Source organism: Dendrobates tinctorius, unplaced genomic scaffold (assembly GCF_039654945.1).
Source record: "Dendrobates tinctorius isolate UK_male_01 unplaced genomic scaffold, ASM3965494v1 ptg000175l, whole genome shotgun sequence".
In the NCBI taxonomy this organism is placed as follows: Eukaryota; Metazoa; Chordata; class Amphibia; order Anura; family Dendrobatidae; genus Dendrobates; species Dendrobates tinctorius.
In genome coordinates this window covers 10866711-10890382 of record NW_027361842.1, presented here as the reverse complement: position 1 = coordinate 10890382, position 23672 = coordinate 10866711, and the positions used below count along the sequence as shown (strand labels likewise).

Sequence of the window (23672 nt, the reverse complement as noted above, 5' to 3'; positions counted from 1 at the left end):
AAAGTCATTATCTCAGTAAATGAGAATACTTTATAACACCAGCTTGAAAAACTAATGTAAAATCCAAAATGTTGGCCTACTCAAATGTATGTTCACTAAATGCACTCAGTACTTGGTTGGGGCTCCTTGTGCATCAATTACTGCGTCAATGTGGCGTGGCATGGAGGCGACCAGCCTTTGGCACTGCTGAGGTGTTATGGAAGCCCAGGTTGCTTTGATAGCAGCTTTCAGCTTGTCTGCATTGTTGGATCTGGTGTCTCTCATATTCCTCTTGACAATACCCTTTAGATTGGGGTTAAGGTCAGGCAAGTTTGCTGAGGAATCAAGCACAGTGATACTGATGTTTATAAACCAGGTATGGGCACTTTTGGCAGTGTGGACAGGTGCCAAGTCCTGCTGGAGAATGAAATATCCATCTCCAAAAAGCTTGTTGGCAGAGGAAAGCATGAAGTGCTGTAAAATTTCCTGCTAGATGGCTGCGCTGACTTTGGTCTTGATAAAACACAGTAGACCTACATCAGCAGATGACATGGCTCCCCAAACCATCACTGATTGTAGAAACTTCACCCTAGACCTCAAGCAGCTTGGATTGTGTGCCTCTCCACTCTTCCTTCAGACTCTGGATCCTTGATTTCAGCCATCTACCAGGAAATTTTACAGCACTTCATGCTTCCCTCTGCTGACAAGCTTTTTGGAGATGGAAATTTCATTCTTCAGCAGGACTTGGCACCTGTCCACACTGACAAAGTACCAATACCTGGTTTATAAATAACAGTATCATTGTGCTTGATTGGCCAGCAAACTCGCCTCACCTTAACCCCATAGGGAACTATGAGGTATTGTCAAGAGGAAGATGAGAGACACCAGACCAAACAATGCAGACAAGCTGAAGGCTGCTATCAAAGCAACCTGGGCTTCCATAACACCTCAGCAGTGCCACAGGCTGATCGCCTCCATGCCACGCCACATTGATGCAGTAATTCATGCAAAAGGAGCCCGACCAAGTATTGCGTGCATTTACTGAACATACATTTCAGTAGGCCAACATTTTGGATTTTAAAATCATTTTTTAAGCTGGTGATATAAAGTATTCTAATTTACTGAGATAATGACTTTCAGGTTTTCATTGGCTGTAATGATCAACATTAACAGAAATAAACACTTGAAATAGACCACTCTGTACTGACTCTATATAATATACTAGCTGAAGAGTCCGGCATTGCCTGGGCATAGTAACCAACAGTGGTTAGTTATAACAAATTATAATGATTATATTGCACATAAAAACTGTGCATCTAATCCAATCCTTTGTGATACTGACTGCTGAGCTGTGTATCTAATCCTATTCTGTGTGATACTGTGTGCTGAGCTGTGTATCTAATCCTATCCTGTGTGATACTGACTGCTGAGCCGTGTATCTATTCCTATCCTGTGTGATACTGACTGCTGAGCCGTGTATCTATTCCTATCCTGTGTGATACTGACTGCTGAGCTGTGTATCTAATCCTATCCTGTGTGATACTGACTGCTGAGCTGTGTATCTAATCCTATCCTGTGTGATACTGCCTGCAGAGCCCTGTGTCTAATCCTCTCCTGTGTGACACTGACTGCTGAGCCGTGTATCTAATCCTATCCTGTGTGATACTGACTGCTGAGCTGTGTATCTAACCCTATCCTGTGTGATACTGACTGCTGAGCTGTGTATCTAATCCTAACCTGTGTGATACTGCCTGCTGAGCCATGTGTCTAATCCTCTCCTGTGTGATACTGACTGCTGAGCTGTGTATCTAATCCTATCCTGTGTGATACTGACTGCTGAGCCGTGTATCTAATTCTATTCTGTGTGATACTGTGTGTTGAGCTGTGTATCTAATCCTATCCTGTGTGATACTGACTGCTGAGCCATGTATCTAATCCTATCCAGTGTGATACTGACTGCTGAGCAGTGTATCTAATCCTATCCAGTGTGATACTGACTGCTGAGCAGTGTATCTAATCCTATCCTGTGTGATACTGACTGCTGAGCCGTGTATCTAATCCTATTCTGTGTGATGCTGTCTGCTGAGCCATGTGTCTAATCCTCTCCTGTGTGATACTGACTGCTGAGCCATGTATCTAATCCTATCCTGTGTGATACTGTGTGCTGAGCTGTGTATCTAATCCTATCCTGTGTGATACTGGGCTCCCGCTGCAGTCTGTGTCAGAGGGTGGTCTGTGTTGGCAGGGTAATAAATTGTGTTATTTTCAGCTTTACAGAAGGAGGATAACACCATAGAAATGATAAGAATAATAGGCCTCAGTTACCACAACTGTCTACAAAAAAACTGTTGCTGATAGCAACCAATCACAGCTCATTCTTCATCTTTTAAACAGCTCTGGGACAGCGTGGCGAGTTTTGAGTGGCGACTTTTGTGTTTTGACTTTTATGTGGAGAGGTTGGTGTATGTGTGGTGAAATGTGTCCTGAGGATGGTATATGTGTTGTAGCACGTGGTAGTGTGTGGCGCATTTTGGGTGTGTGTTCATATCCCCGTGTGTGGTGAGTTTCCCATGTCAGGGCCCCACCTTAGCAACTGTACGGTATATACTCTTTGGTGCCATCTCATTCTTTAAGGCCGGTTTCACATTAGCGCTTTTTCAGCGTGCGCACGGCCGGGGGTAGCTCCGCCCCCGAGCCGGCTCTCTGCCCGGCGTGCCCGCCCCTTGCTTGTAGCGCCGCCTACTAGCGGACAGCGGCGCCTGCGATCGGCGCACCCTATCTTTAGCATAGGGTGCGCAGATCGTGCGCAGGCCGTGCGCTAGTTGCGCTTTGACCTGCGCTGCGCACTTTTGACGGTGCGCCGTGCGCGCCAAAATCCGAAAAGTTTGATTTTGGCGCGCACGGCGCACCGTCAAAAGTGCGCAGCGCAGGTCAAAGCGCAACTAGCGCACGGCCTGCGCACGATCTGCGCACCCTATGCTAAAGATAGGGTGCGCCGATCGCAGGCGCCGCTGTCCGCTAGTAGGCGGCGCTACAAGCAAGGGGCGGGCACGCCAGGCAGAGAGCCGGCTCGGGGGCGGAGCTACCCCCGGCCGTGCGCGCGCTGAAAAAGCGCTAATGTGAAACCGGCCTAAGTCCCCCTTGTTCACATCTGGCAGCTGTCAATTTGCCTCCAACACTTTTCCTTTCACTTTTTCCCCATTATGTACAGTTAGGTCCGTATATATTTGGACAGAGACAACATTTTTCTAATTTTGGTTCTAGACATTACCACAATGAATTTTAAACAAAACAATTCAGATGCAGTTGAAGTTCAGACTTTCAGCTTTCATTTGAGGGTATCCACATTAAAATTGGATGAAGGGTTTAGAAGTTTCAGCTCCTTAACATGTGCCACCCTGTTTTTAAAGGGACCAAAAGTAATTGGACAGATTAAATAATTGTAAATAAAATGTTCATTTCTACTATTTGGTTGAAAACCCTTTGTTGGCAATGACTGCCTGAAGTCTTGAACTCATGGACATCACCAGACACTGTGTTTCCTCCTTTTTGATGCTCTGCAGGCCTTCACTGCGGTGGTTTTCAGCTGCTGTTTGCTTGTGAGGCTTTCTGTCTGAAGTTTAGTCTTTAACAAGTGAAATGCATGCTCAATTGGGTTGAGATCAGGTGACTAACTTGGCCATTCAAGAATATTCCACTTCTTTGCTTTAATAAACTCCTGGGTTGCTTTGGCTTTATGTTTTGGTTCATTGCCCATCTGTAGTATGAAACGACGACCTATCAGTTTGGCTGCATTTGGCTGGATCTGAGCACACAGTATGGCTCTGAATACCTCAGAATTAATTCGGCTGCTTCTGTCCTGTGTCACATCATCAATAAACACTAGTGACCCAGTGCCACTGGCAGCCATGCATGCCCAAGCCATCACACTGCCTCCGCCGTGTTTTACAGATGATGTGGTATGCTTTGGATCATGAGCTGTACCACGCCTTCGCCATACTTTTCTCTTGAGGTTGATCTTGGTTTCATCTGTCCAAAGAATGTTCTTCCAGAACTGTGCTGGCTTTTTTAGATGTTTTTTAGCAAAGTCCAGTCTAGCCTTTTGATCCTTGATGCTTATGAGTGGCTTGCACCGTGTAGTGAACCCTCTGTATTTACTTTCATTCAGTCTTCTCGTTATTGTAGATTTGGATATTGATACGCCTACCTCCTGGAGAGTGTTGTTCACTTGGTTGGCTGTTGTGAAGGGGTTTCTCTTCACCATGGAGATTATTCTGCGATCATCCACCACTGTTGTCTTCCGTGGGCGCCCACGTCTTTTTGCATTGATGAGTTCACCATTGCTTTCTTTCTCAGGATGTACCAAACCGTAGATTTTGCCACTCCTAATGTTGTAGCAATTTCACGGATAGGTTTTTTCTGTTTTTGCAGCTTAAGGATGGCTTGTTTCACCTGCATGGAGAGCTCCTTTGACCGCATATTTCCTTCACAGCAAAACCTTCCAAATGCAAGCACCACACCTCAAATCAACTCCAGGCCTTTTATCTGCTTAATTGAGAATGACATAACAAAGGGATTGCCCACAGCTGTCCATGAAATAGCCTTGGAGTCAATTGTCCAATTACTTTTGGTCCAAATATATATGGACCTAACTGTACATAGGGGCAAAATTGTTTGGTGAATTGGAATGCGCGGGGTTAAAATTTCGCCTCACAACATAGCCTATGACGCTCTCAGGGTCCAGACGTGTGACTGTGCAAAATTTTGCGGCTGTAGCTACGACGGTGCAGATGCCAATACATACATACACTTTTTCCCCATTATGTACCTAGGGGCAGAATTGTTTGGTGAATTGGAACGCGCGGAGTTAAAATTTTGCCTCACAACATAGCCTATGATGCTCTTGGGGTCCAGACGTGTGACTAAGCAAAATTTTGTGGCTGTAGCTACGACAGTGCAGATGCCAATACATACATACACTTTTTCCCCAGTATTATAGATAGGGGAAAAATTGTTTGGTGAATTGGAACGCGTGGGGTTAAAATTTCGCCTCACAACATAGCCTATGACGCTCGCGGGGTCCAGATGTGTGACTGTGCAAAATTTTGTGGCTGTAGCTGCGACGGTGCGGATGCCAATCCCAGACATACATACATACATACCCACATTGACCTTTATATATTAGATGAGTTTCACTTTTGTATTGAAGAACTGAAATAAATTAACTTTTTGATGATATTCTAATTTTGTGAGATGCACCTCTACTTCTCTTAAAGCCAGAGCTGTCAATCAAAGAGGGAGGTGAAGATATATAGAAAACATGAAGATGGGAAGAAGCTCTGAACTGACCGGTCATGACAATGGCGCACCATGGGCCTGTGCTTAGTGTGAACAGTCATTTTATGACTTTATGGACATTTCTCAGCATATGCACTCTCACCTTCTCTCCCATGGATACACCTCCTGAAGTGATGATAACATCAGCACAGCTGATACCTTCATTTAAGGCATTTAATAAGTCATCTGGGCTGTTGGCAGAGAAACCATGACATGTCAACGACCTTTCCTCCAGTCCAATGTCTAATAAATCCCATACGACCATCAGGAAAGTAATTGTGACCATAAACTGAAGGCTAATGATAGCAGAAAGTACAACATAAAAAACAACTTCGGGGCTAACAGTGGAGGTAAGAGCTTAGAGAGGACATAGCTCTTAAAGGGGTGGTCCTGTGATAACACATTATCACCTCTTCTGTTGACTGACTGATCAGTGGTTTCTAACTGCTGGGTTCTGCACCGATCACCAATTATTTTCCCCAGTTACAAAATGAAGCGGCAGATTGAAAGGCAAACAGCCTCGCTATTCATTCCATATGGGGCTAAAAGAAAAAAAACGAGCACAGCGCTTGGCAGCACCTTATGGAATAAATGGAGATGGGTTACATTCTAACTGGGACCAGTGATGATCCCAGCTCTTGGTCCCACACGATTACTAAGTTATCACCTATCTCCACCTCATTTTCACCAGACAACACCAGCAGGGGTTAACAATCAAAAATGATCACCACAAATCTGGTATTGAAAATGGAATTTTCTGATGGTTCTCTCCAAGGAACTTTGGATAGAATAAAACGGACCCTATTACAGAACCCAAATGAAAGATCTATAGATCATTCTTCAGCTCTGACCCATGGAGACATGAACTCCAAGAGACCTTTGATCATGTCCTTTAGCATCTGGCACAGAGAAGTCACCAGCAGATAGTTCAAGTCTTACAGTGGTGAGATCCATAAATTGAACTTCTTTTTCCAGTTCCTCCTATTGACACTTGGTTTAGCTGAGATCTAACTTGGAGGACAACTCAACACCATGAACATTTTGTCATGTTCATCCATTCCTAAACAGTTTTTGGAGGGAGACCATGGCATTACTCTACTGAAGAGGCCACTGCCATTGGGGAACATGGGTGCCGTGAAGGGCTTAAATGATGTTACAGTAGGTGGTACATGTCAAAGTTACATTCCCATGAATGTCACCATCTGAGGTTTCCTAACAGAACATTGCCCAGAATGGTTCTCAGCCTCAGCAGTTTTGGCTTTGGGACCATCTCTTCCTGGACATTCACATGAAAGGAATTAAAATCATTCCATGGCCAAGTTACTGATGCTTACATATCCACAGTAGACACCCTCAGTCGAAGACACATTGACCAGTCTGAGACTACACAAAGCTGAAATGCTTCAACTTATTTCTCTCCTAGCCCAAAAAAAAAAACTTTTTCAGCAACTTCTAGGTTCGGACCAACTGGGCTAACCTTTGCTCCCACATGCACATCAACGAGCTTATCACACAAATGACCCCATAGCCTATTCACCAATTGCCCTTCCTTGGAGCACTTTCTCCAGGTACTAACAAATTCATAGCGGGAACAATCCATAAGATCATATCGCCTAGACAACAAAATTTGGCCATTGTAAAAATCACCCAGATCCTTACACTTGTCAATTTTTCCTACCATCTTCAAGAACGGATTGTTCACCTGCTGTCTGATATAATCCCCCTCATCTCACAGTTTTTAATATTAAGGAGGTATTTATTATGTTTTCTACAGAATAACATTTTTATATCCTAAATCCATCATTGAGGTAAGATAATGACATTACATGTTTTTTTTTTTTGATCATTGGTGTAAATTGGAGATTAACTAATCCATAACGCCCCCATGATCCTATCTGCCCAGTGTTTACAGTGACTAAGGGCAAATTGCAAACTGTAGTGACCACTATAGATTGGTGGGTCGATTAGCAGGACTCCAGTCTAGGGATGGGCGGACCCATGAATATCTGGGTCCTTTGCGTTTGGCCGAACTTTATAAAAAAAAGTTTGGTTTGGGTATCAGAACGGTACCCAAACTTGACCCAGAACCGAAACACCATTGAAGTGAATGGAGGGGCCCGAACATTCAGCGGTTCCCATGCTGTGCTCTGTGTGACAGCGTGGGAAACACTGGCTTTGACCGGTGATAACCTTACTGAAGTCACAGCCAGTCACAGCCACTGGGTATCGTGGACCTATGTGGGTTCCCACGCTGACCATTAGATGCCCCAATTTTGGAGCTTAGCCTTTGCTTTTCCCGCTTGCTCTGGTGCATTGGCAAGTGGGGTAATGGTTTTGGAATTGATGTCAGCTGTGTGATGTCCGCAGACATCTAGCCAGGGGGTTAGAGCAATGGAGAAGCGTCTATAAGACACCCCCATTACTAACCCCGTAGTCAAAAGTAATACACACACAGAGAAAAGTCATTTAATTGTACGAAACACTCCTTGACCCTCTTTTACCCATTTATTACTAGTGATGAGCAAATTTGTTTGGAAAACGATTGCCAAACATAAATTTGGCACAAATATGGCACATTCGATTTCGTGATCGGAAACACGAGTAAAATTTTATAAAATTTGTAAAAATCGGTAACATTCGTTAAAAGTGTGGAAAAATATTTGTGTTGCAGCAAAAGTATTTTCAGCACTTTAGCAACGATAATGGTGGTGTATCATGAGCGTTTGGCACATGTTTGATGAGGGGAGGAGGTTTGCAGACCTCAGAGGCGCGGCGTTATTGTAAACAGTCATTTTTTTTTTCCTAACTTTATGTGTGCACATTGCGGCTAGCCAATCAGGGAGCAGGAAACACCAACAATGTCCTGACACAACAGCTTGTGTCACTGGCTGCTGAAATCACGTGTCCTTCTCCATATAAAAAGCAGACATCTTGCTTTAGCGCCATTTGACAGTGTAACAGCACAGAGAGGCTGCTCCTGACGCTGGCACTGTTAGCAGCAAGATTTTAGCTAGTTAGTTAGAGGGTTGTATATCAGTCAGATAGTGTAGCTAGACAGTGTCCAGTGTGGCTGTAAAATTTACCTTCCATCACTTTTTTTTTTCGTTTTTGGACATTACTGAGGTTGACAAAGAAAGGCAGCAGGTCAAATGTCTTACAAGTGTGATGGGCACTGCTTCTATAGTGCTCCATGCACAAGTATAGCAGTCTAATATTTTTTCACTAGCTAAATGTGAAAAAGCCTGCTGTATCCCACATTTTATTTAGTTATCTAGGCAGTTGTAGATCAGTCATATAGTTTAGCTAGCTAGTGTCCAGTGTGGCAGTTAAATTTACCTTTCATCATTTTATTTGTCATTACTGAGGTCCACAGACAAAGCCAGCAGGACACATGTCCTACAAGTGTGTTGTGCACTGCTTTAATTGTGCTTCATACATGATTATAGCATTCTATTTTTTCACAAGCTAAATGTGAAACAGCCTGCTGTATCCCACCTTGTCATTTAGTGCTGTGGTGATACAAAACTGTCTGCAGACCTAAGGCACATTAAAAAAAAGTTATAATATTTTCTGCTGCTAAATGTGAAACAGTCTGCTGTATCCCACATTGTCATTTTGTGCCGGACATATGAACCTGTCTGCAGACCTAAGGCACATTAAAAAAAATAAATAATTTTTCAGTTGCAAAACGATAAACAACCCACCGTATCACACTTTGTCATTTGGTTGGGTTGAAATTAAGCTGCAGACGCTTGATCCAGAAGCCACAAAAATTTCTTCTGTTATTAACGTCATACAGTAACGGACCTGATTTTAAAATAGTTTGTAGCATCTAGTGTGTTATAGAGGCCTAATCCATAGGCCACAAAAATGAGCAACCATCTCAGGTACGGCCCCCTGGTGTTGAGGGGTAACCATCTCGGGTATGGCCCCCTGGTGTGGAGGGGTAACCATCTCCGGTATGGCCCCCTGGTGTGGAGGGGTAACTATCTTGGGTATGGTTCCCTGGTGTGGAGGGGTAACCATCTTGGGTATGGCCCCCTGGTGTGGAGGGGTAACTCTTGGTTATGGTTCCCTGGTGTAGAGGGGTAACCATCTCGGGTATGACCTCCTGGTATGGTGGGGTAACGATCTTCGCTATGGCCCCCTGGTATGGTAACCATCTCAGGTATGGCCCCCTGGTGTGGAGGAGTAACCATCTCAGGTATGGCCCCTTAGCGTGACCATCACGATATGTCCACCAATATACCTATCTCTGATGCCCTTCAGTCAGTGGCAGAGAATAAGGATAAAGTAATCAAGTTCAATAACACGATGAGCAATATGTCTATCCCCGACGCCCTTGAGTCGGTGGCAGCAACTAAGGGTAAAGCAATCAAGTGCATTAACACAAATGGCAATATGCCTATTCCCGATGCCCTTGAGTTGGTAGGAGCGGCAATGGGTAAATTTCATCAAGTGCCTGAAAAACAATTAACAATGGCGTGGCAGAGTTATTAATAATGCCTTTGTAGACTTTTTCTGCTATAGGTTTATTTCAATTACTATGTCCAGATATTATGAAAGTTATTTAATGGTCGGTTATAATGTTGATGTTATATTGTGTATAGCTTTTAACTACTCCCTATTTATAATATCTTTCTCTTTATATATGCTCATCACTTTTTGGGTAGTAGTAAGTCGGTTTAAGAAATTATCACTGCACAGCACAGCTTCTGTACAAAATGGTGATTTCTAGAACCAAAAACTGTGAATTGGTGAATTATTACAAGCAGTATAATAGTTTTCTTTAGGAATGACAGATGTCATTATACAGGTATTCAGATTGTGGCTACCTCCTTTATTATGGATCCTCATTGCAGGATATTTAGCGACTGTTCTTTTGCTTTAGTTACCGTATTATTGATCATAATTTGGTAGAGTTGCAATGTGTACATTAATCTGTCGTAGCTCTGGAATTTTGTTACTTGTATGCACAGTCTTTCCATAGCATGTAGAACTGGTTAATGGCTTTATTAAGCATGGTTGATGGTGGTCGAGTCCATTTAAGGTGTCAAATGTCCTCTTTGATGGCGGTTTAGGAGTCCGGTGGAAGTCACTGACAAGTTAAGGTGGACTCATTGTAACTAATAGCGGATGTAAAACCTCATGGTGGTGAACAGGCTCGGCTTTGGTGGCCAGCCTCAAGGACCTCGTAATGGTAGCATCATTCAGGGGTGGGTACAGTGATTAAGCACAGGAGTAAGGATAATTGGGTCACTGGTGCCCTGAAAGTGCACTGACTCTGCTTGAATGGCGTGGCACCCTTTTATGGCTGTCTGTCCTGGTGCTGTGTGTCAGACAGCCGAGTATATCACAGTACTTGTGAATCCCAATGTACTAGCACTTCCCCTGAATCCTACTGTGATTGTTTTAATCCTGTGATTTAAAAAAAGCTGTGGGCATTTTGACAACCAAAGTAAGATATTTTGTGTGTTTATTCCACTGTTTAGGTTTACTGTAGTTATGGTTGTAAATTATTTTCCTATGAGTGTGTGTTTTATTTCTTTTGACTAGTGGATTAGTAATGGGAGTGTTTTATAGACGCCTCTCCATTACTATGTCCTGGACTTCATGTTAGCGGAAACTACATAGCTGACATCAACCCCAAAATATTACCCCACTTGCCAACACACCAGAGCAAGCAGGAAGAGCTGAGGCAAAGTACAACAATTGGTACATCTAATGGATGCTGATTTTTTGGGGTGGCTGCAGGTTGCTATTTTTAGGCTAGGGAGGGTCAAATATCCGTGGACCTTCCTAGTCTGAGAATACTAGCCCACAGCTGTCTGCTTTACTTTGGCTAGTTATCAAAAATAAGGGGGATTCCAAGCCATTTTTTTAAATTATATAGTTAAATAATTTTTTTAAAAAAACAGCGTGGGGACCCCTCTATTTATAACCAGCCAAGATAAACCAGACAGTTGAGGGATACAGCCCGCATTTGTCTCTTTTGCCTGCGCTTGTTATAAAAAATGGTGGGGGCTCACTTCTTTTTTTCTTTTTAACGTATTGCACTGGCAAATCACAGCCATGACAATACTTGGTATGGCTGTGATGGAGCTGGAAGTGCCCACACTGGGAAAACTTGTTGATTGACTGTGCTGCATTGCTTTCAACCAGCTTTGTTCTGGCTGCCAAACTCAAACAGTAACACAGACTTCCAAGAGAAGTCCATACAAGGACACTAGGTGTTCAGTACAGACCCTGAACTTTACCATTTGGGTTCGACCATCCATATTCTAGTCCATCAGGAGTTTCTGGCCACTGGATGGGAGGTTCAGGAATCTTTTACTTTCTTCCATCTCTAGCACGGCTTTTGATGTTGCGCCACCTCGGCTAATCAAAAGCCATTCTGTGGATACCGGAAGGTGATTTGCGAGACTGTCCTGTGGTCAGAGTCTACTGATCTGGCCGATGGACTTGACTGCCACAAATTGTTCCACCCATCTATGACTTTATATTCGAAATTATGTAACGCACTTACTTGTCTCCCACTATACCCAAGTTGATGGTAGGGTAGCCGTGTTCCTGAATTGTAGCTAGAAGGGTAGAGCGATTGCTGTCACGAATTTTCCCTGGCAAAAGATCATCTTCAGGATTTAAGAGCTGAGGAAGAAACATAAACGCATCGGAAATCTCATGTCACCATCAACACCAATCTTGCAACAAATGAAGGGTTATTTCTTATCTTTATAAATGTGGGTATTCTTGGATAGTGCTCATAAATGCAAGCAATTTAGCATTTTACTGCTACTTAAATTTTTGAGATGTTAACACTTTTTGGTCTGAAAGGCAAGCTCATTGCTTTGGAGACCGACCACTGCTGCTAGACAGAAGAACATCCGCATTGCTTATAAGGTCTTTCCTATTAGCTTGTAAACACTGTTTTGAAGTTGGCTAGGATCGCTCTTGTGCAGCAATATTTCCTCCTTATTCAGGCCAGTTTCAGAGTAGTGCTTACAAGTGCAGTGGGAAAGAGCTGGTAAGCACTGCAGATGTTCTTCGGTCTAGCGATGGTGGTTGGTCTCCAAGGAAACAAGCTGTAAGCAAATAAAAGTGTAAATATCTGAACAATGGCTGAAAGTTTTAATAAGCAGCAAATTGAAAAAGTGCTTGTTTTTACAATCATTATCAGATAATGTCCATCTCTCAAGACACTTATTGATGTGAAGGTGATATAGGTCACACAGTGTCTATATGACAAGCCTGAAAAAGATCAGATTACTGTCACAAGAAAGGTGGTCGTGATGACCAATATGGTAACTGAAGATTTTGAGCCTCAAGATTCAAGGATTCATGACTTAAAGGAACTATCTGAGACTAATTGTGGTAGTCGGGCTCACTCCAATCTCATATTAATGACCTATCCTAGAAACAGGTTATCAATATGTTAATGCCATGTAGCTGCTTTAAAGGGGATGTCTCGTGGTCATATTTTCAGTAGGATACCGATCCCTTGATCTGGCCAGCTTTAGAGCAGCACTAGTAAACAGCTTCCAATATGGCGCTCTTTGCCTAGGAAACTGGCCAACTTTCATCATCTGCAGGGGTGGCTGGGAACTAGGGCAATGAGCAAACTATAGATTTCAAAATCTTTCTGTTCTTGAGGAGATTTTTAATATTTACATATATAGATGAATAAGCACTTTGTGTTATCATATCAACCTCATTTCCTGTTGACATAACGGCAACTACTGGGAACTTGTGGACTTCAACTTCAGTAACGCCGACCGTTGCTAGTAGACCAATTTCTGAGGGTCCCATATGTGTGCCCTTGGCCAGGACACACTCTCCTCTTTTGATGTCATGCCCAATAGGCCTAAAAACAGAAAGACTTGCGCACATTATGCACATTCAGAAACTGGAACATCCAGTCGTCAATTCAGTCAGAAGATGTATCAGGAGTACAGTAAAAAATGTTCTAACAATCAGAATTGTTATTTCATGGAGAAAACAAGCATTTACTAAGATGGACATGTCTGGAGAGTGGACCGGTTATTTTTCTCACCTAATATCTTGGCCTGGGCGGGCCTGCACTAATATACGGACTTCCAGTTCTTCTGTGCCCTGCAAAAATTAATGGGATTATAAGAAGGTATGTAAGAAACCAGGGAAAATCTTCAAATATGTAATATGTTACCTAAAGAGGACTAAGGTCACCAAGGTCAGATCAGTAGCGTCCTGCATCTCCACTGATTAGCTGATTCCTGGCGTTGCAGCCAATACAGCTGGAACATCACAGCTCCATACTCTGTGTAGTGGTGTTTTCTAGTACTGCAGCTCGGATACCATTAATTTAAATGGGTACTGAGCTACAGAACTACTTAGCTTAGTTTTGGATTCATACTTCTGTCCTGCATGTATCAATTGAATACAATTTTTAGAGAGTCGTCATTTTTCCAGCAGTATTTGCTGCCTAAGTAATGCACTCCCAGAAGAGATACACTCACTACAGGTGCTGTCTTCTGTGGTTAAGGCTAGGGCTATACATGGTCACATCAAATCTAATGATTTTATTTTGATGTCAAATTAGAAACTATAGTGAGAGTTTTCAAATATGTCCCAAATAAGTGGCCAGTGAGTCGTCTGTAAAGGCAAATAATAAAAATGCAACCAGAAACCTATATTAGGTCATAATTACCAGTGAATCGTGGAGGTGCTCCTGGCGTCCCCTCACCCCGACGCGCGTTTCGCCGCCAGGGTTTCTGGTTGCATTTTGATTATTTGCCTTTATGTCTCAGGGAATTTAGGGTTGTTCCTCCCTGCTTATGATCTTATTTATAGTGTTACCATACAATTAGGTATCCTTAGTTAGCATTTTATATGTTATGCAACCTTCCTTTGATTAAGGCAGTGTTATTTGATTGAGACAGTCTGCTATTGTCTATTATACATTCCTATACAACAGGGTATTCAGGCTTAGTTATACTTATTATAATGTTATTGGTACACCTTATACTAGTATATGTTGGAGCTTTGAGCACTGGCAATTGATTGTTATATTGAATGAGTATACCTTTATGCCAGCACATGACTGCTATTTACAGTAATTTTCCCTGTATTATGATATATTTATAAACATTTTGTACTGTTGTTATAATTTGCCCCTATTAAGGATTATTGCTTTTGTGTGCTCCAGCCTTCCCATAGATGGCATTTTGCTTTTTTATTCATTGTTGTATTTTTAATAAGCATGAAATAAAATTGTTTTTATTAATTTTGGGACCTATTCTTTGTCCTGTATATACATTTATGGATGGTTTGATACTGTTTTGTGAAGTGCCCATGGTAATTGATTAGGACACATGTTGATTTATCTGCAGCATTCGCAGTGTCTCTTCTAGGCTGTTGCGTAATCATGAGTGTAATGTGCAGCAATGTAAAAACACAAATGTGTGCAAACTGCACAAGGACCAAAACATCACAGCATGTGCTATTCTGGTCCTGTTTCCGGACAAGACATGTACAGGTAAACAGCAGACACCATTCCACTATGCGGACAAGCGCAAGGAGCGGAAATTTGCAGGTGTGATTGGTTAGATATGTTCAGCGCTTGTCTGAACTTCGGCTTATAGAGGGCTTTTTGCCAATGTAACCACTTACGTCATCTGATTCTCTGATTAGCTCAGTGTCTTCCACTTGTACCACTGCATCTGCACCACAAGGAATTGGCGCTCCAGTTGTTACCCTCATTACTTGCCCCGGCATCACCGTCTGAGTTGGCTAAAAAAAAAAAATACAAAATGAAGAACATCCTATCTGAACAATCCTATCCTAAACCTGACACAAAATTGCAATAAGCGATGAGTATTTGCTACAATTGGATCCATTCTAGGCAATTCCCTGACTAACTACGATATCATTGGTGTAAATGATGCAAATTAATGGGGCTGAATTTTGCTTGGAATGTAAAAGGGAAATGCCATTCACTAACTGCAAGCAGAGGCAATGGAAACATGGAAGGAAGTAACAGAGTAAGAAAATTGTACACGTTTTCACTCTACATAAATATGAAGGAATATATAATTGTAAGGGAAACTATAATATCAGTAAAATAACTAGTTAAGGCTGCATCCACATACAAACTCTGCACAAAGGAGATAACATCTGCCTACTCTTAGGGTCCCGTTACACTAAACGACGCACCAGCGATCCCAACAACGATACAACCTGGTCAGGATCACTGGTGTGTCGCTACATGATCGCTGGTGATCTCTCAAACAGGCAGACTCATCAGCGAGGACGCTGGTAACCAGGGTAAATAGTGGGTAACTAAGCGCGCGCGTCCCTTAGTTACCCGCTGTGTACCCTGGATAACAGCGTGTTCGCGCTGGGAGCTGGTGTCCAGGGTAAACAGCGGGTAACTAAGCGCGCGCGCTTAGTTACCCACTATTTACCTTGGATACTAGCTCCTAGCGTCTGCTTACAGCGCTGGGAGCTGGCTGATCGTTCGTCTCCCACTGCCACACACAGCGATGCACGCTGGCCAGCGGGAGACCAACGATCAAAAAATGGCCCAGGACATTCCTGCCCGATCAGCGATACCGGGCGGGGTGGCCGGTCGTTGATGCGTGCCACACACAGCGAGATCGCTGGCGAGATCGCTGATGCGTCACAAAATCGGTGACACATCAGCGATCTCGCTTAGTGTGAAGTACCCCTGAGGCGGGAAGGCTGCGCGGGACGCCAGAAGGTAAGAATAACAATATTTTTTATTTTAAATTCTATTTTTTACAGGGATATGGTACCCAAAGCCCGGAGGACAGTCTCCTCTCCTCCGGACCGTTGGTAGCATCCGCAAATGTTCTGCTTACTTTCCGCAAGGTGTGCACAGCCACATGCGGGAAGTAAGCGGAACAATACATTCCTATGGGTGCGGGATCGCCGCGATTCCGCAAAATTAATGAGCATGCTGCATTTTTTACCGCAAAGCGATTCCGCCGCGGTAAAAACCGCAGCATTAGCACAGCATTGCGGAATCCCATAGGAATGCATGGGATGCTTATTTTTTGCGGCAAAATCGCGCGGTTAAAACCGCCGCGGAAACGCGAAAAAAACGCCACGTGTGAACTCAGCCTAATGAGAGGTGTTAAACATGGGTGCTTCAAAAGAAGCTAGCAAATGGTTTGTAACAGGGCAGACTAATTCCTATTGACTGTATATAGAGAAAAAGAAGATATTTAAAATGCCACAATTTAATCCATTGTCCATTCACAATCTGGGTCAGCCTGGAAGATAACTGTAGACAAAAACATTTTAAGTATTTCTGTTATTTCTCCCTGTTTATTTTAGAACTGTTTTGCATATTTGTGTGTCATTTTATTTTTATCTTTTATTGTAAGCACTGTATATTCTTATATTAAAGCTTAAAATCTTTAATAAGCTTGATCCTTGTATGCTCTGAAGAATCCATAGACTTCGAGAGAGTGTGTGTGACCTTTTGATTGTCAGACATTAATATTTTGGGGACTCATCATCCCGTGTGTTTGATGAGTGGTGGTAATGTGCGCTAAGAAATCAGGGTATTCTGAATGTGTCAGGGTGTTATTTATGCTCACTTTATAGACTAAAACAGAGGATGAGAGCTGGATTGAGTGAGATGTGCACCCCATGTCACGTGCTGAAAAGTGTGTATGTGACAACTTCATGGCAAGCTGTGGGATAGTTTTTTACTTATATTAATGCATTAGTATTTGGCTTAAGCAATTATTCCCTGTACTAAAGAACTGGTATCCGTTCTTACTTAGACATACTTGCAAACAAACAGTTTCCCCTTTCCCGTTTTTCTTTTCTCGCTTTTATTTCTCAAAAAGCTGTCTACTGATATTGCTGCCGAATGCAAGAAACACAGTAAGGAGGCTCTGATGAACCTCTGTGAGCACCGAGGAGTAGACACAGCAGACAAATCCAAGGATCTGCGACTGGTGGCTTGATGGAGCAGGACTCAGAGCAGAGTACCGTGGCACATGAACAAAGTGAAAAATCAACTCAGAAGAGCCAAGGAATGGACCTTGCCCTGGAAATAACCTCTGGGGGTACAGTTCCAGGCAAGCAGGGACTTTTCTTTCCAAATAGCCTTACAGCTGGGAGAATGTGATGCCAGTGTGCGCCTGCAGCTTATTCTAAAGTGCTAAAAGGCTGTAAAACACCAGGCCGAGACAGATTTCCAGCTTCAGGTGGCCCAACTTTCAAAAGGTAACAGTTTTCAGCTACCCCATTCCCAGGACATAAATTCAAGAATACCATGCTTGGAAAACTTCCCTGTGATGGATAAAGATGGCGACTTAGATACTTTTCTCAGGGGGGGTTGAAAAAACCTTCTGGCAATACCATCTGCCCAGTGATCAGTGGGCACACTATTTAACTCCCGGGCTGAAAGGCCAAACCTTGGAAGCTTCTGCTGACCTTTGACCAGAGCTAGGTGCGGACTATGACTCTATAGAAGAGGCCTTGGTCAGAAAATAAAACCTCACTCCAGAGGTATATAGGAAAAAGTTCCAGTGTCTACAGGATCACTTGACAGCTATGTGGCTGTCGTGGGCACCTTGAGGACCACATTCCGCCAATGGCTCTGAGGACTTTCTGTTACCAGCTTTGAGGAACTAGAGGATCTTATGGTTAAGGAATGTCAAATGGATGTACGACAATTTGTGTGCGATCAAGGGCCAAAGACTGCTAAACAGGCCACAAAGATTGCTGACTCTTATGCGGCCAATAGGATGCCAGCGGCTCGGAAGCCCATGGGATTCATCTGAAGGAAAGGTAAGCTAGTTGGGGACCCCCCCTCTCTCTGCCAGTCAATCCCCAGAGCATTCTAACATCTACGTCCTCTGGGGCCCCTCGGACCAGACAATCTTTTGTTGATTACACTTCGATGCCCTGGTAGGAAGAAAAACCCCAATATCACCACCAAGCCACCGGGCCCATCACCTTCTGTCTTATTTGTGGATGGCTCTAATGTGAGTTATAATGAAAACTGTCAATCTGTCACTGTGGACAATAAATATACCATTGGCCTTAGAGACACTGGAATAGCAATAAATCACAATGACAAACATTGGTATGTCAGGGGAACAAGAACAGTGTTCTAGAAATATTAATCATACAAAATTGTCAGTAATATACTAATTCATACACCACCCCTGACCCATGTACAGGAGTGAATAGGGCTGACTGTAACAATACTAAAGCAGGGTGGGACGAACGAAAAAAGACACAATCATGTAGTTCATAAGTACAAACTACAATAACTTTGTTTATCACATGAACAGGTGAAGGCAGACGAGATAAAAAGGTGGGCATACAAACAGCCATGCAGTGTGGAGGGCAGGTAAGACCAATGACACAAAATAATTTGGCAAACAAAACTGGTGTTAAATGTACCATAGTAACAACCAGATCCACTGTCAATTATGTAACAAAGTAAATACTCTGCATGTATATATATACTGAGACAATAGTGTAGAATAAATGTCTACAGAGCACCCACTAATAGAATGTACTTAGCATATCCATATAATGGATTGAAAATGTGCCGCCGGGGTTGCCTGATAATAGTACACTATACCCTTAAATATGGTGGTTGAGGGATTGTACAGTACAGACCAAAAGTTTGGACACACCTTCTCATTCAAAGAGTTTTCTTAATTTTCATGACTATGAAAATTGTAGATTCACTCTGAAGGCATCAAACTATGAATTAACACGTGGAATTATATAATTAACAAAAAAGTGTGAAACAACTGAAAATACTGTATGTCTTATATTCTAGGTTCTTCAAAGTAGCCACCTTTTGCTTTGATTACTGCTTTGCACACTCTTGGCATTCTCTTGATGAGCTTCAAGAGGTAGTCAAATGGTTTTCACTTCACAGGTGTGCCCTGTCAGGTTTAATAAGTGGGATTTCTTGCCTTATAAATATGGGGTTGGGCCCATCAGTTGTGTTGTGCAGAAGTCTGGTGGATACACAGCTGATAGTCCTACTGAATAGACTGTTAGAATTTGTATTATGGCAAGAAAAAAGTAGCTAAGTAAAGAAAAACGAGTGGCCATCATTACTTTAAGAAATTAAGGTCAGTCAGTCTGAAAAATTGTGAAAACTTTGGAAGTTGCCCCAAGTGCAGTGGCAAAAACCATCAAGTGCTACAAAGAAACTGGCTCACATGAGGACCGGCCCAGGAAAGGAAGACCAAGAGTCACTTCTGCTGCGGAGGATAAGTTCATCCAAGTCACCAGCCTCAGAAATCGCAGGTTAACAGCAGCTCGGATTAGAGTAGGTCAATGCTACACAGAGTTCTAGCAGCAGACACATCTCTACAACAACTGTTAAGAGGAGACTTTGTGCAGCAGGCCTTCATGGTAAAATAGCTTCTAGAAAACCACTGCTTAGGACAGGCAACAAGCAGAAGAGACTTGTTTGGGTTAAAGAACACAAGGAATGGACATTAGACCAGTGGAAATCTCTGCTTTGGTCTGATGAGTCCAAATTTGAGATCTTTGGTTCCAACCACCGTGTCTTTGTGCGACGCAGAAAAGGTGAACGGATGGACTCTACATGCCTGGTTCCCACCGTGAAGCATGGAGGAGGAGGTGTGATGGTGCTTTGCTGGTGACACTGTTGGGGATTTATTCAAAATTGAAGGCATACTGAACCAGCATGGCTACCACAGCATCTTGCTGCGGCATGCTATTCCATCTGGTTTGCGTTTAGTTGGACCATCATTTTTTTTTCAACAGGACAATGACCCCAAACACACCTCCAAGCTGTGTAAGGGCTATTTGACCAAGAAGGAGAGTGATGGGGTGCTACGCCAGATGACCTGGCCTCCACAGTCACCAGACCTGAACCTAATCGAGATGGTTTGGGGTGAGCTGGACCGCAGAGTGAAGGCAAAAGGGCCAACAAGTGCTAAGCATCTCTGGGAACTCCTTCAAGACTGTTGGAAGACCATTTCCGGTGACTACCGCTTGAAGCTTATCAAGAGAATGCCAAGAGTGTGCAAAGTAGTAATCAAAGCAAAAGGTGAAGAACCTAGAATATAAGACATATTTTCAGTTGTTTCACACTTTTTTGTTAATTATATAATTCCACATGTGTTATTTCATAGTTTTGATGCCTTCAGAGTGAATCTACAATTTTCATAGTCATGAAAATAAAGAAAACTCTTTGAATAAGAAGGTTTGTCCAAACTTTTGGTTTGTACTGTATATAAACCATGTCTGCTAATTTACCTGGCAGGGCGCAGCACTGGGATCTCCTGGTCAGCCCACCCCTACGCATGTTTCGGATAAAAGTTTCTTCCTCAGGGGGCGTGAGTGGGGTCATTATATGGATATGCTAAGTACATTCTATTAGTGGGTGCTCTGTAGACATTTATTCTACACTTTTATACATAACAAAATAGTCCAAAACTAATAGCCACCTCAATTCAGCATATTATATCTCAATTTCTGCCACAAATTTGTGCAGACATAACAAAGGCAAATAGGCAAAAAATAGATGAATCAGGAAGCCAGTATGGCGAAACGGCGCTGTCGGGGTAACCAGACACGTGTATGAGAGAGCCGCAGAAGTTTTATACATGTATGTTGTTGTATAATTGCAAACAGGATTGCATTGTTACATCATGCAGGAATAGCTTATTTCAAATTGAATCAGTATAGCTGGCATATTAAGCAGGACACATGATTAACCTGTAGTTCTCTGCACTAGGCATTGGATATATTCACATTAAGGAGAAATTTTCTTTGCCGCACACACAGTTAGGTTGTTCCTTTGTTACAACAATTAGATACATATTTACACAATCAAGTAAGCTTATGCATTTTTGTTTATAAGTATTTGTAATTAATCAGAGAAACATTGAGAACAAAAGTCGCTACTATCTGAGCATTTATGCATTGTGATTACTCCATTAAGGATTAGTTAGCCTTGTCTTTGATCATCATGGTATACACAGAGTATAGGGAGTTAAACCCAATTGTTATTTACCTTCAGCAGTGTGTATTTCACACTATTTAATCAAAGATGTGTTTCTTCTGCTTTTAGAACTATTGGGTCTTTCCCTAAAAATATTTAGACAGAAGTTTATATAAATATAGCTTATGAATTTATGCTTAAGAAATAAACACTATTTGGAGATAATTTGTATGTAAAAAAATTTAAAAAAAGAAAAGAAAAAAAATTCTGTGATTATGTTGCATAAAGCTTAATTCTGTGAGCATCTATCATTACATTTGTACTCCCTTTTTTTAGAAATTTCCTTGTAAAAAAGAATTTTATGAAATTTATTAATAAATGATTGGTTTTATTGATTCATCTATTTTTTGCCTATTTGCCTTTGTTATGTCTGCACAAATTTGTGGCAGAAATTGAGATATAATTTATTCTACACTATTGTCTCAGTATATATACAGATACAGAGTATTTACTTTGTTACATGATTGACAGTGGATCTGGTTGCTACTATGGAACATTTAACATCAGTTTTGATTGCCTAATTATTTTGTATAATTGGTCTGACCTGCCCTCCACAACTGCATGGCTGTTTGCCCACCTTTTTATCTCGTCTGCCTTCACCTGTTCATGTGATCAATAAAGTTATTGTATTTTGTACTTATGGTCTGCATGATTGTGTCTTTTTTGGTTCGTCCCACCCTGACTTAGAGACACTGGAACAGAAGTAACTCTGGTGCGCCCAGAAACAGTGAATGTGAAGACATGGGGGGGGGGCAGAGAGTGCTCTAGTCCGGATGCTCGAGACCACATGAACCCAAAATCATCCCACTGAACACCTGTTCTCTTTTTACTAAGGGCATAATACTAAGACAACACAGGGTGAGGGTAAACAGTGTGGCAACACTTTATTGAACTACAAAACATACAATAACACATATAACAGTCCCAGCAAAATACCCAAGATGGTGCAAAATTACAGAGTCTCACCCTTCCTCTGACTTGCCAGGAATAAAGCAGCTACGACTTCCCCCATCTGTGCAGCACAGAGAGAGAAGGTAATGACAAGCTTAGGAAGCTGACAGTCCATTGAGGTATGAGGCCTCAACCTGGTTTCTCGAAACATCTCCATGGAGCCAGGTGACCAGAGGGTCAAAATTATGGCCTTTCCAAACGTATCCATGGGGCTCAGATGACTGGTGGGTCCAAATCCTGGCTTCCCCAAATGTATCCATGAGTTCAGTAATAGTCAATGCAGCAGATCTATATTCTTTCAGCCAGGGCCGTGGTCACCTAAGCTGGTATCCTGTAGAATGTTAAACCCTTGTGATGGAGCCATGATTTTCTGGCAGCTATTCTGTAGAGTGTTCCTGGCTGTGGTTTTGTAAACAGTCTCTGGTTCTTTGTATCTCTTCTTACAGAGGCATATATATCCCCTTTATATACAGTAGTTCACAACTGTTGTCCTTCAAGCCATCATACAGATGTGAAAAGGAAAGTGTGATGAGATTATCTCGCATTGTTAGAGTATTTAATACATTTGCATAGTTTTTACTCCTCTGTTTTGCAAGTCAACAAGCAACAGGGTCCCACACAATGGTCAATCAACTTATTACCAAACAGACATTGTTCAATGACCCTGCATCCATGTCTTGCAAAGATAGCAGACATTAAGCTGCAGGAGGCAGGAGCCAAGAGGCAAACAACAGCGATTGAAACATATCAAAAATTAATGATTAAGACTCCTATGGTTCTAAACTAAATGAAAATAGACGTCTGAATAATTAAGATTAAATGTTGTGTCGTCACAATGACCACAGTGGCTATAGTTCCAGGAAAAATGATGTCTGTAACCAGATTTGGGGGGGATTAGCCTTTCTGTGTCCATGGTCTGTGTGTATCTGCACTGGGGAGCAGGGAAAGGACTGAGGGAAGTGGGTGTATTAGACCCTATCCCTACCAATATGTTGCTAGGCACAGAACTGGGCAGGTTGGTATCCCACTATATCCCTGCCTCGCAAATGAATGACACGGACAATGTGGAAGACAGTGACCCATCTGAGGGCCTGTGCGAAGCAGAAAAATTTCACAGATGTGCAGGAATATACTTATGGGGCAGCTGTGACCCGCAGTCAGGCTGCTGCTAAAACTCAACCACAAGGATTAGAGGATGAGTCTCAGAAAGAACCGTCAGAACAAGAGGACCCTTCTATGGCCCCGGAGAGTACTTACATTTCAGACCTAATGAGATCAACAATAGCAGACTCAGCATCTGACCAGGGTCTGGCATTCCCACTTAGCCGAGGCCTACAGACAGATAGAGCTTCCAAAAAGCCCTGATGACAGATGCCAGTCTCCA

General features: G+C 42.5%; 1 protein-coding gene across 30 annotated transcripts in view; it reads right to left on the bottom strand.

Moving 5' to 3' along the window:
* The window catches only part of GPHN (gephyrin), a 663734-nt gene that overhangs the window by 45358 nt on the left and 594704 nt on the right, over nucleotides 1–23672 (bottom strand). For all 30 annotated transcript variants that reach the window (XM_073551368.1, XM_073551372.1, XM_073551370.1 and 27 more), the window contains 5 exons: nucleotides 14962–15081; nucleotides 13367–13425; nucleotides 13024–13177; nucleotides 11843–11964; nucleotides 5420–5507 (listed from right to left, as the gene is read on the bottom strand). In XM_073551368.1, coding sequence (XP_073407469.1) covers nucleotides 5420–5507; nucleotides 11843–11964; nucleotides 13024–13177; nucleotides 13367–13425; nucleotides 14962–15081 — 543 coding nt within the window. The remainder of the gene's footprint in view (nucleotides 1–5419; nucleotides 5508–11842; nucleotides 11965–13023; nucleotides 13178–13366; nucleotides 13426–14961; nucleotides 15082–23672) is intronic.